The sequence below is a fragment of the Alosa alosa genome, chromosome 5, assembly GCF_017589495.1.
Source record: "Alosa alosa isolate M-15738 ecotype Scorff River chromosome 5, AALO_Geno_1.1, whole genome shotgun sequence".
NCBI classification, from domain to species: domain Eukaryota; kingdom Metazoa; phylum Chordata; class Actinopteri; order Clupeiformes; family Clupeidae; genus Alosa; species Alosa alosa.
Window position 1 is genome coordinate 36,773,119 of NC_063193.1, and position 13,168 is coordinate 36,786,286.

The 13,168-nt window shown below is 41.6% G+C and overlaps 1 protein-coding gene across 1 annotated transcript in view; it reads left to right on the plus strand.

Moving 5' to 3' along the window:
* The window catches only part of LOC125295326 (rasGAP-activating-like protein 1), a 108,432-nt gene that overhangs the window by 2,239 nt on the left and 93,025 nt on the right, over window positions 1–13,168 (plus strand). The window contains 2 exon segments of the mRNA XM_048244595.1: window positions 4,331–4,336; window positions 4,436–4,628. Of these exon segments, the coding sequence (XP_048100552.1) occupies window positions 4,331–4,336; window positions 4,436–4,628 (199 nt within the window).

Sequence of the window (13,168 nt, forward strand, 5' to 3'; positions counted from 1 at the left end):
ACAAAATCAGCCTTTATGCTGACGACATTCTTCTCTTTCTTCAAGACCCCACAACATCAGTAGAAGAAACCATCAAACTCATTGACACATTCTCTAACATTTCTGAATACTCAAACAATTGGAATAAATCTGCAGTTCTCCCATTACATCCCAACAGCTGGGATGTGACAGCCAACTCTTCACCTATCCCCTCTGCACTAACTATATCACTTACTTAGGGATAAAAGTCTCCCCAGGCTGTCAGACTTATTTAGCCTAAATTATTCCCTCTACTCACTTCAATAGATGATGACCTTCACGCTGGAAGAACCTCCCATTATCCATCATGGGCAGAATCTCAGTAATCAAAATGACAATACTGCCCAAAATAAACTATCTATTCTCTATGATTCCAACCCAGCCCACCACCCTCTGGTTTAAGTCTCTCGATTCATTAATCACTAAATTCTACTGGAAAGATAAGACCCCAAGGATCAAACTCGCCACTCTCCAAAACCAAAAGCAATGGGAGGACTAGAGGCCCCACACTTCCAGCACTATGCCCTGGCCAACCAGCTCCACTTCATCCACAAATGGCTACACCCCACCCCTCAGACAACACCTGGTTAGACCTAGAACAAACAATCTGTAAAGAAATTAAAATCTCAGATCTCCCTTTCTGCAGTCAGTCGGTCAAAAACATCCATCCTTCAAAGCCCCAACAATTTCAGCTACTCCTGACAGCCTGGTGGAGATTCTACCACATCACTGATTCACCTATAGCACCATCAATTAGCATCCCGATTTGGAATAACCCAGATTTCACCGTCAATAAAAACACTTAACTTTCACACATGGATGGGAAAGGGCATCACTCACCTTCAACACATTCTTCAAGACAATAATCTGGCCTCATTTTCCTTTTTGGTCCAGAAGCACGGCATCGAGTAAACACTTCTTACAATACCTGCAAATTAAATCATCTATCCTAGGAAAAATTAACATCCAGACAGCTAACCTTGACATTCCCCACCAATCTCAGAGCTGCTTAATATTCCCTCTCCCAAAAAATACTCCCAAATTTACAAAAATTATATCTCGTTCAGAAAAAACAATTGGCCTGCCATATCACAAATGGGAATCAGACTTATCTCAGAATTACTCCTGGTGCCGACTTCTGGACCAAAATGTGCAAAAACATCTACCTCATGACAAAGAATAGTAATCTACAACTAATACAATACAAGGTTCTTCACAGATTCCACTTCACTGCACATAAATTGGCTAAAATGGGGGTTTGGCTCGGATCTTTGCGCTCACTGCACACAAAATAACCCAGATACATACATTCATGCGGTTTGGCATTGCACTCCAATCAACCACTTCTGGGTGAGTGTCACAAAATCTCTCTCTTCCATCTTTGGCTGTCACATCCCAGCATCCCCTTCCTTATGCATACTTGGTGATACATCCACAGTCAATTTAAGCAACTCCTGCAATAAAACACTGCTGGTAGCTTGACTATCGCCAAGAAAACAATCCTCATGAACTGGAAATCTAAGAAAAAGCTCACATCACTCATTGGAAAAACTTGTTAACAGACTATATATCATTAGAAACCTATCAACTACAAACTTAATCAATACTCAGGATACAACCTCTCCTTGGTACCCCTTTATCACCTACTTACAGTCCTGACCCTCTTTGCCTGAGTTCCATCTCCACACCATCATAACACACTTCATCAACAGATACACATATCATGAACACTAGGCAGGGGAGGGTGGGGCTGGAACTAATATTATTATTGTTGTTATTATTATTAGTAGTAGTAGTAGTAGTAGTAGTAGTAGTAGTAGTAGTATAAATAGCATCCCCGTCTTTCCCTCCCCCTTTTATTTACATTCTCTGATAACTTTACTAATTTCACTCTTTCTCTCTGCCTCTCCCATCGTTATTCTGACGGGGCCCCATTGGATGGCTAGGGAGACTCGGTCCTGGCGGGTCGCTGTGTGGTTTTGGCATTGGTTGGGTCCTGTGGGTTATCTATTATCTCTGTGGGTATATCTCTTTTAATTGCACTACATGTTAGGTGACATACATAAACAAAAACTACAAAACAGGCTAGGGTAAGAGTGGAGTGCAGGTAGATGCCTCATCAGGTGTCTATCTGCATGCCTCACTTATTTTAATGCACACATTGAGGAGGCATACATCTTACACAGGGTAAGTGTGGTGTGCATGGGAAATCCTGACAGATATTCACCATGCATGCCCACTTCTTTAATGCTACACTCTAGATAGACCCCTCAACCTAGCCATTCACATACTGTACATATTTAGGTCAAGAGTGGCGTGTTGGGTGAAGGTCTGGGGGAGGTGTGGTTGGTCGTGGTAGTGGGGGATGTGTGCATATGCTGGGGGCCTGGGGCGATGGGTGGCCGCAGGTCCTCCCCTCTGTCAGCTCGTCGCTTGGAGTATAACTGCAGGGCTGGGTGGAACTGTGGCCATTAATGGGTGCCCAGGTTGGCAATCAGTCAGGCAATCAACCAGGCAATCAGTTATTCCTATTATTATACTTATCATTAATAGAATAATTACAACTCCTCTCCTCTGAAACCCTCCCCTCTATGTTCCAGCTTCTCTCCTCCTGGCCCAACAGCAAGCCAGCCTTATATACATGCACACACATACACACACACACACATACATCCTCACATACTCACTACCCCTCACCCCCATCCCCACCCCCATCCCAACACCACCTCATTCACACTCTCAGAGCTACCATCCAGCACCCCCATCCCCCTTCTTTTCATTCCGGTCATCAATTTCATCCCTGATAATCATATCTGTAATCATCCTGGGACTTAAATCATCCTTAGCCTTTCTGTTATTAATGTTATGTTGTGTTATGTTTGTGGAAGCCAAGTCAATGTGATGTCTTGTTAAGTTACAGTATGTGTTTATGTAATGTACATCTGTTTGTCGTATGTAGTATTCATGTGCATGTCGTAGTGTCGCATTTTCTGTAATGTCAATGATGTTTGCAAATAAAAAAAAAAAAGAAGAATGGAAAGCATTCTGAAAGATTTTTTATCATTTGCTTAAGGTGCACATTCATTTTATATTATCAATTATCATGGTCATGAGGTAGGCAAAAAAATGTGTGAATATGATTATCTAAACTGAGGTTTGTATCATATACTGTATTGAAATGAAAAAAATAATAGTCTACATTTCAGTCAAACACAGCAGCCAAATACAACATAAAAATACATTTTTATAGACTTCTTTATAGATATCTGTATAGATATCTGATTGTTTTCAAGGAGCTGTAGTCTATTGTTGAGGTAAGACAATACCGAAATAAAATAAAACAGTGCTTAAGACAATCTTGGCCTTTTCTCAGATAGCCTACAAGAACAAAATAGGCCTAGCCTACATAGGCCTATCAATGAACTGGGCCTATTTTGTTCCAAGTCTGAGTGAATGTGAACAAAATAATAATAATTTGTGCATCGTTTTAGCAGCAAGGGCCAAATTATTCTTTAACATTAAGGAAATCCCTTCATCAAACGTAAGGCTACTCTACAGACTATCGTTGCCGTTTAGGAATGCTATAGTAAGTGTTTAATTTCACGCTGGATTTTGAAAAACAAAAGAGTAAAAACTGTCAAAGAAACGACCGAGTGCAAGTTGTCACGTGCTTAAGTTGCAGTAGATGTATGGGTAATGAAGTCCTTTGACAACTTTGGGCAATGAGTGTAGCCCAAAACGAACTTCATTACCCACAAATCCGTGCCACGTGTAGTTTCAAAACAGGAAGTGGGATGAACGCGCTGCATGCAACGTAAATTAGAGTCTGAGTGAGCAGAAAAGGTTGTGAACCGATTCGTAACAAGTAAATCGATATAACGACCGGTTCATTTCAGTTTTATTTCGATACGGGGCTTAACATATCGATGTAGCCGTATCTTACACGTTAAAAACGGATACCGATACGTATTGGTTAATCTTTACACCCCTAATATATACACACACACACACACACATACACATATATACACACACCCACACATATACATACACATATACACACACTCACATATTACAACAATATTAGCACTTTAGACATTTACTGCTTTGAAGTGCATGTATATATGTATGGCGTGTACAGAGTGAGTGTGCATGTGTGTGTCTGGGGGGGGGGGGGTTGTGTGTGTGTGTGTGCTTGTGTCTGTCTGTGAGTGTGTGTGTGTGTGGGGGGGGCAGGGGGCGGTGGTTGTGTGTCTGTATGTAGTCATCTCTCATATCCTCCCCAGGCGTATCTCGTGGTGCGGTGTCGTAGGCGGAGGTGAGGGAGAGCAGTGTGGGGCTACTGCAGGGGTACCTCAGCTCCATAATGTGTGTGTGTGTCTGTGTGTGTGTATGTGTGTGTGTGTGTGTGTGTCAGGCGTATCTCGTTTAAGGGTGCGGTGTCGGAGGCGGAGGTAAGGGAGAGCAGTGTGGGGCTACTGCAGGGGTACCTCAGCTCCATCATGGACGCCATTGTGGGGTCGGAGCCACACTGTCCCCCGGTCATGAGGGTGGTGTTCAAACAGCTACACAAGAGGGTGGAGGAGCAGTTCCCCCAATCACAGCACCAGGTGTGTGTGTGTGTGTCTTACCTGCTGTTGTGGTAAGTAAGAGTTGTGATTATTAACTTCTGATTAATTGAATTTGAAGACACCATATAGTGTGATTGTTTGTGTGTGTGTGTGTGTGTGTGTATTTCTCTTACCTGCTGTTATGGTAAGTAAGAGTTGTGATTATTAAGTTCTGATTATTTGAATTTGAAGACACATATTTTAGAGATTATTATATATATAATATTATATTCTATAATATTAGAGCTTTTTCTATTCATTATCCAACGTCAAAAATAGCTCCAGTTTTCAGCATCAGGCGTTGCCAAGCAACAAATACTGTACCAAGTTGAACCAAAAGACTATTCGTACACATTAATTTGTCCATTTGCATCAGGCGTTGCTAAGCAACACATATTCATTTGACCATTTGCATGTAACATGTTTATGTGTACTCACGTTTACATGTTACAACCCAAATTCTGGAAAAGTTTGGCGCTTTGTAAAATGTAAATTAAAAATAATTTTGGAGCCAGGCAGGTACAGTGCTACACTCTGTGGACATGTAAATGGAAGCTCACGGACATGCCCCCCAGAGTATAGCTTTTTAATATTGGCGATCACACAATTGAATGACTGGGCTTATTTGCTAGCTGTGAAAACTGGGCGTATTTGGTAGCTGTATTTGCTAACTGTATTTGCTAGGAAGTATTGCTAGCTGTATTAGCCGTATTCGCTAGCTGTATTTGCTAGCCGTATTAGCTGTATTGGCTAGCCGTATGAGCTAGCTGTATTATCTGTATTAGCTAGCCGTATGAGCTAGCTGTATTAGCTAGCCGTATGAGCTAGCTGTATTAGCTAGCTGTATGAGCTAGCTGTATTAGCTGTATTAGCTAGCTGTGAAGTTTCCAGTAGGGCTGTGCCAGGATGTCCCCACTTCTCTTTGCACTAACTGTGTGTGTGTGTGTGTGTGTGTGTCGTGTTTCTGTATCTTTCCTGCATTAATCCTTTTCTTCTCTCTCCCTATATATTTCCTCTTTTTCTCCTTTTTTATTATGACACCCAATCCCCTGTTTTTTTTCTCTCTCTCTCTCCTTTCTTCTCTCCGTATCCAGGATGTAAAGTATCTCTCTCTCTCTCTCTCTCCTTTCTTCTCTCCGTATCCAGGATGTAAAGTATCTCTCTCTCTCTCTCTCTCTCCTTTCTTCTCTATTCCAGGATGTCCATTTGTCCATCAGTGGTTTCTTCTTTCTGCGTTTCTTAGCTCCAACCATCCTCACCCCAAACTCTTCCACCTGAGAGATCACCATGCCGACACACACCAACCAGCCGAACACTGTTGCTGCTGGCAAAAGTACACACACACACACACATTTATACACATCGACATACACACACATTCATACACACACACACACACACACACATTCATACACACACACACACATACATATTCAGCATTAATAATAGCCTATCTATTTTAAACTACTATGTACACTGTACAGTATTGGCGTCGTTATTAGTTACATGAGTAAAATCAATAGTGTTATGAGATTGCTTTACTCATTACTCCTTTAAGTATAAGTATATATACTCTTTTGATCCCGTGAGGAAAATTTGGTCTCTGCATTTATCCCAATCCATTGAATTAGTGAAACACACTCAGCACACAGTGAACACACAGTGGTGGAAAACACACACTAATCCCGGTAGCAGTGAGCTGCCTGCTACTACAGCCCTTCGGGGAGCAGTGAGGGGTTAGGTGCCTTGCTCAAGTGCACTTCAGCCGTGCCTACTGGTGGGAGTTCGAACCTGACAAGTTGTAATACATTTCATTAAACGCTCAAAGCGACATGGTTCTTAATAAATAAGTAGTAAATGGGAATAGTGGGCGTTAGTAAATGGGTAATAGTGGGCGTTAGTAAATGGGGAATAGTGGGCGTTAGTAAATGGGGAATAGTGGACATTAGTAAATGGGTTGGTGGGGCGTTTCTTTAGTGTTTCTCTGACGTGTAGTAATTATCCAATAATGCTGTGTAATTTGTATTTTGGTAATGTAGGTGTTTCTTAGTATTTCACATGTAGTTTCTCTGTTGTAGTAATTATCCAATAATGCTGTGTAATTAATGTATTGGTAATAGTTTAGGTGTTTCTTAGCATTTCACATGTAGTTTCTCTGTACTTACCTGTAGTAATTATCCAATAATGCTGTGTAATTAATGTATTGGTAATAGTTTAGGTGTTTCTTAGTATTTCATGTAGTTTCTCTGTACTTACCCTGTAGTAATTATCCAATAATGCTGTGTAATTAATGTATTGGTAATAGTTTAGGTGTTTCTTAGTATTTCACATGTAGTTTTCTCTGTACCTCCTACCTGTAGTAATTATCCAATAATGCTGTGTAGTGTGTATTGGTAATAGTTTAGGTGTTTCTTAGTATTTCACATGTAGTTTCTCTGTACTTTACCCCTCATGTTACCTGTGGTAAGACCTAATATACCAAAAACTTCGAAATACCCTCCTGAATTACTAAATCTAAATTAGCTGGCGATACCTAATATACCACATACCACCATCCCAGGTATGACTGTATTGTGGTGCGGAGGCTGTGCAGAGTGTGGGTGATCTGATATGACTGTGTGTGTGTGTGTGTGTGTGTGTGTGTGTGTGTGTGTGCAGGCTGTGCAGAGTGTGGGTAACCCATGTGTGTGTGTGTGTGTGTGTGTTTGTGTGTGTGTGTGTGTGTGTGTGTGCAGGCTGTGCAGAATGTGGGTACCCTGGTATGACTGTGTGTGTGTGTGTGTGTGTGTGTGTGTGTGTGTGTGTGCAGGCTGTGCAGAGTGTGGGTAATCTGGTATGACTATGTGTGTGTGTGTGTGTGTGTGCAGGCTGTGCAGAGTGTGGGTAACCTGGTATGACTGTTTGTGTGTGTGTGTGTGTGCTGGTGTGTGTGTGTGTGGGTAACCTGTGCATGACTGTTGGGTGATCTGATATGACTGTGTGTGTGTGTGTGCAGGCTGTGCAGAGTGTGGGTGATCTGATATGACTGTGTGTGTGTGTGTGTGTGTGTGTGTGGTGTGTGCAGGCTGTGCAGAGTGTGGGTAATCTGGTATGACTGTGTGTGTGTGTGTGTGTGTGCAGGCTGTGCAGAGTGTGGGTAATCTGGTATGACTGTGTGTGTGTGTGTGTGCAGGCTGTGCAGAGTGTGGGTAACCTGGTATGACTGTGTGTGTGTGTGTGTGTGTGTGTGTGCAGGCTGTGCAGAGTGTGGGTGATCTGATATGATGACTGTGTGTGTGTGTGTGTGCAGGCTGTGCAGAGTGTGGGTAACCTGGTATGACTGTGTGTGTGTGTGTGTGTGTGTGTGTGTACGGAAGCTGTGCAGAGTGTGGGCAGGGTCAATCAGTTAAGCCCCTCTGCATCCATGATCTTTAGCAGCGTGGCGTCTGTCAAAGACTTCTGGACAAGCTCATAGACGTCGACCACGACAACCGTAAGTCATGTCATGTCACGTGGAAGAACAACCATGGTAACACTGAAATCCCTCAATATGTAAAAGTCAAAGTCAAAGTCTGTGTAAATGTAATATATATATATGATGGTGGCAGCTTTGAAGCATGATGGGACGATGGCTTGCTTCAGGAAGTGTTAAGATGTCTGTGAAGACATCTTTAAACTCCTCAACACAGTCCTTCAGCGCCGCGACCTGGGATGTTGTCTGGGCCAGCTGCCTTATGGGTGTTGATAGCAGCAAGTGTCCTCTTGCTGTCGGCAGAGAAGGCACAGGGGCTGCTCATTTAGAGGGGATGGGTCTTCTGTGGGCAGGTGCTGTTTTGTGCTTCGCCCGAGCAAAAAGCGGTTCAGGTTGTTGAGCAGAGGGATGTTGCTCTCACAGCTCTGTGGCGGGCTTGTAGTCGTGAGGGCCTGAATTTTTAGCCCTGAACATTTCCCGGCTTCAACCAGACAGCTGAATTAAAGAGTTAGAGTTGTAATATAAATAGTAGGCCTAGGTTAATCTGCATAAAGTGTGCTGTCATAAATATCAGACATTCCGTATTCTCTCTTGCATATCAGGATTACAGGAGCCCTCCGGGTGACATGGGGAAAAAAAAAAAAAAAAAAAGCGATGTACTTTTGCGAGATCTGCATAAAACTTTTCTTTTTTACTGTGCGTTTTGTGGGTTTCTGGACACATTACAGCTATGACGGGAGGAGGAGACACCTGCGTGCAGACTTTTACAGCACACACCACACACCACCGCTTCTATGGCCACACACACTGCATACACACACACACACACACACACACACACACAGGCGTATGGCGTGGGGGATGTGGCTGTTATAGCATTTTGTTTTGCTGGAACGATTCTATCCCCACTTTTTTGTCAGATTAAAATGAAAGTAAAATAATGAAATCGCGGCTCCGTAAAGTTGGAACGTGTCTATAGCTTTCACAGAAACACACATAGGTCTGTTGATTTGATTGAGCAGTCATCCAATAATCATCAATTTGGGTGAAGAACCAGAGCAGCTCTGATCAAATTCAAAGTGTAAGTCTTCAAGGCTATGCTGCTTGGGTCTGCACTGTAGCGTCTACTGAGGCTGATTTCAGATAAAATTGAAATTATATTGTTACCGCATCATGCTAATTTAGTAAACTAAAATTCGCTGTCTGACTGACAGTTTTGTCTATCACGGGGAGTCAAGGAGAGTGAAAGCGAGTGCTGGCGCGCAAAGGCACCTGTTTCTGCAAGGAAAACCTTTAGCTACTGTTCTCAGAGCAGTATGCTTTCTGCCTATGATCTGCAGCTTTTCTCAAACTATGGGCCTCACTCAACAATTAACCTACTACACCTTATGACAACGCGAAATTAAGTTATACGATTATCACCGCGTCTGCTGTTTGCAGCATGTACTTATTCATTTGGTGTCATCAACTATATGGGTATAGCCCAGTCCTTTTACCTTCTGATGCGTCTCAGGCGGCTTGGAAAAGGAACAGCTCAGTACATCGCGTTCCATTTAGAATGTCTTATTTGATCTGATCTTACAAGCCCGGCGGCATCGAACACATTGAGTTCTAGGCTACATCGGAGATGAGCGTATGATAAAACTCATGCACAATGTGATAGTCCTACATGCAAAATTAAAACTGTGGGTAGCGATGGGCTAGAGCAACAATAGTTTAAACAATAACGTGGCTTCCTGTAATCAATGGAAAAATGCATACAGAAACTGCTAATCTTAATCTTTAATTGACATCAATTAAGCTGGCTATATACAGCACAATTTATTCCTCCATTCCTTGCATATGTTGGGTAGGCTTCAGCGTTTTTGAATTTGAGCTTTTACAGGTCTGTGTCCTTTACATTTATTTAATGGGTAATATTAGGCAATTTATTGTAGCCTGCTAACATATGCACAAAACTTATAATTTCTGAAGCCAGTTTCTTGGTTATATTATGAGATATGTCTCCATGTAGGGTGATGTCAAATAAGTGAAGAGATATGGGTAGATCATAGCAGGCCTACATGTCTACATAAAGACTACACACACACATATGGTTCATTATTCTGTCCCTCCCAAACTTCATTCAAATGGTGTGTTTAGTGTCAAATTTCCATTTTTTTTGAGGAGACTCAGGACGCAATCCTCTCAGAAAATACTTATAGCGTCCTGTAGGGGAATTTATTTATAATTGTGATTGTTTCATTTTCTATCCTAGCCACTTTTAAAAGCGATAAGCCTCCTGGCCTAAACATACAGAACATCACAATGCAACTAAGCTCCGGCTACAATTACCATGATAAAAGGCCTATACAATTATTGACCAATTTATGGGACCTTTTTTTTAACCCATGTTTTTTTTTCCCATGTCACCGGGGCTCCGTAGGATATCAAATAATACAGATATATTATATTATATATTATATTATTGTAATCCCTCTGGTGTTCTAAAAGACAGGCTATTGTGAAATGTTATTTTAAAAAAAACCGTTTTGGTTATTTGATTCATTTGATTATCATAAAAATGTGTTTCTATACAGAGATATCGACATCCCGGTAAATATCATTCGACCATAACAACAATAATAATATCGGTTAGCGGTATCAATTTTTCACATCGATTGCATCACTAATAAGTTGTGTGTTTGATGCAATCATGGCCCCGTATATACTGTGTGAAGATTTATTGACAAACACTACATAAATTATGTATATGAATTTTCAATGATCTTTGAATTTCATTTTCAGTTCTACTTCCTTTCATTCCTTTTAACTTGAATTTTTTTTTGAGATTTTTTTGAATTTTTTAAGTCAATTAAAATTCAAAATTAGATAAATCTCAAATAAAATTCTGAATTTTGCACAAACACGAGCACACACACACACACACCCAGCACAGGTGTGCACACCCCACCCCACCCCAAAACACAAACACACACACACACACACACACACACACACACACACATAAATTCATTCTGATGATGTAAATAAAAAATTAATGGAGAAATACCTATCGGTTGGCAACTGAGTTTGGCTGAGGCTCCCCCCTTGTGTCCACACATTCTCCATTACTGCTATAAGGTAAAATGGGTTAACAGAGTGTTTCCCCTCTACTCTCCCTCCCTCCCTCTCTCTCTCTCTCCTATCCCCTCTCTCTTTCCTGCTCTCTCTCCTCTCCTCCCCTGTGTCAGTGAGAGGTGTTAGAGAGTGATGTTCACTGCAGTGATGACGGTGAAGGAGGGTTCCTGCACAAGCAACCAGAGGGTCACTTAGCTATAAGCAGCTTACGCCTTCAAGCTATACAACTCAGCAATTGAGGCGTTATTTCATGCAAGACACCACGACTGGCAGGTTAGGCCACACACACACACACACACACACACACACACACACACACACACACATGCAGAAGCAGGGAGTAAAGGGGTTAATGATTGCCTGATAATAAATACAAACAACGATATCATGCCCACCATTTTTTTAAAGGGCAACTATTTCAGCATAATAAACATGTTTAAAATCATTTGGATGGTTAAATGACCTGTTACTATAAAACCATTTGGATGGTTAAATGACATGTGCAAACCATTTGGATGGTTAAATGACCTGTTCACTATGAAATCATTTGGATTGGTTAAATGATGGTGACTTCCCGCTCTCCTAGCATCCCAGAAACCAACACTTGCAACGTGGGGCCTCTAGTCCATGAGCCACAGGGGCCGTCACTACCACTTGAGGGTAATTCTCACTATATATTTTCTGAAAGCTACATATCTCGGGTATAAATGGTATGATAGCAAGTTGGATCTTGTAACTTTGTGGCTGTACAGGCCTTCAAAGTTGACCTCTGATTTGAAAAAAAAGGAAATTCCGCCTATTGGCTTTTTTGTTAAAACACTCATAAGAACCCAGAAATAATCCAAATCTTTATAATTATGACCGCCCAGCGCAGCGTGATCATATAGGTTTAGTCGAATTTTTCTTTTTAGCATGCCCAAATTTCCGTCAATGATTCCCAGGACACTGAAGGAGCCGGGGTACCACGAAACTTGGTGGGCATGTATTACATGGATAGCATGGAACCATCGTTTTTTCGTTTTGATCTGCTTAGCCCCGGCTGGACTGGACCTTTGAAAGGAGTGCGGCGAACCTGATTTTTCTGTGAATATCGAAAGCCATTAGGGTTTAGGAGGACCTTTTTTGTATGATGTTGATCCTCAGGGGCCATGTCAACCCATTCCATAACCACTCATTTTCATGTATAAGCCACCTAGTTAAACACAAAAAAGTAAAAAATGAGGTGTTGTATTTAAGGTATCTGTGACCTAACATGATCAAAACTGCACGAAATTGGAAGTGTAGGATCATTATGACACCCTCTGTATGCACATAAGTTTTGTGGAATTCCGTTCTGTGGGGGGCCACAATAGAATTAATTTATGTTACTATACACCGACTGGCCTGTAGGTGGCGGAGACAGTTTTCTGTGAATATCTCGAGAACCATTAGGGCCTAGAGGTCCACCTTTTTTTATGTATGTTGGTCTTGGGGGCATGTCATTATCCCATTACCCTTATTTCATGTATAAGCACCTAGTTAAAAATTAAAGAAAGCAAAAAATTGGGATGTTTTCATCACAATATCTCTGGCTGACAAGGTCAAAACTGCACAAAAATTAAAGTGTAGGATCATTATGACACCCTCGAATGCATGCCAAGTTTGTGTACTTTCGTTCATGGAGGCCTTACAATAAAACCGTTTTATGTGTACATTTAGTGGCGATACACCAACAAGGATTCAGGACACTGAAGGAGCCGGAATTTTTATGAAAACTTAATTGGGCATGTACTTACATGGATAACATGGAACCGTCATTTTCGTTTTGATCTTAGCTTGGACTGGACCCCGAAAGTGGAGACGAACCTGATTCGAATATCTTGAGAACTGTAGGGCCTAGGATGAATTTTTCCATATGTTTGCCTCCAGAGTCATGTTAACCCATTCCATGTGCACACATGTGCATAAACAGATACCTGCCTTACACACA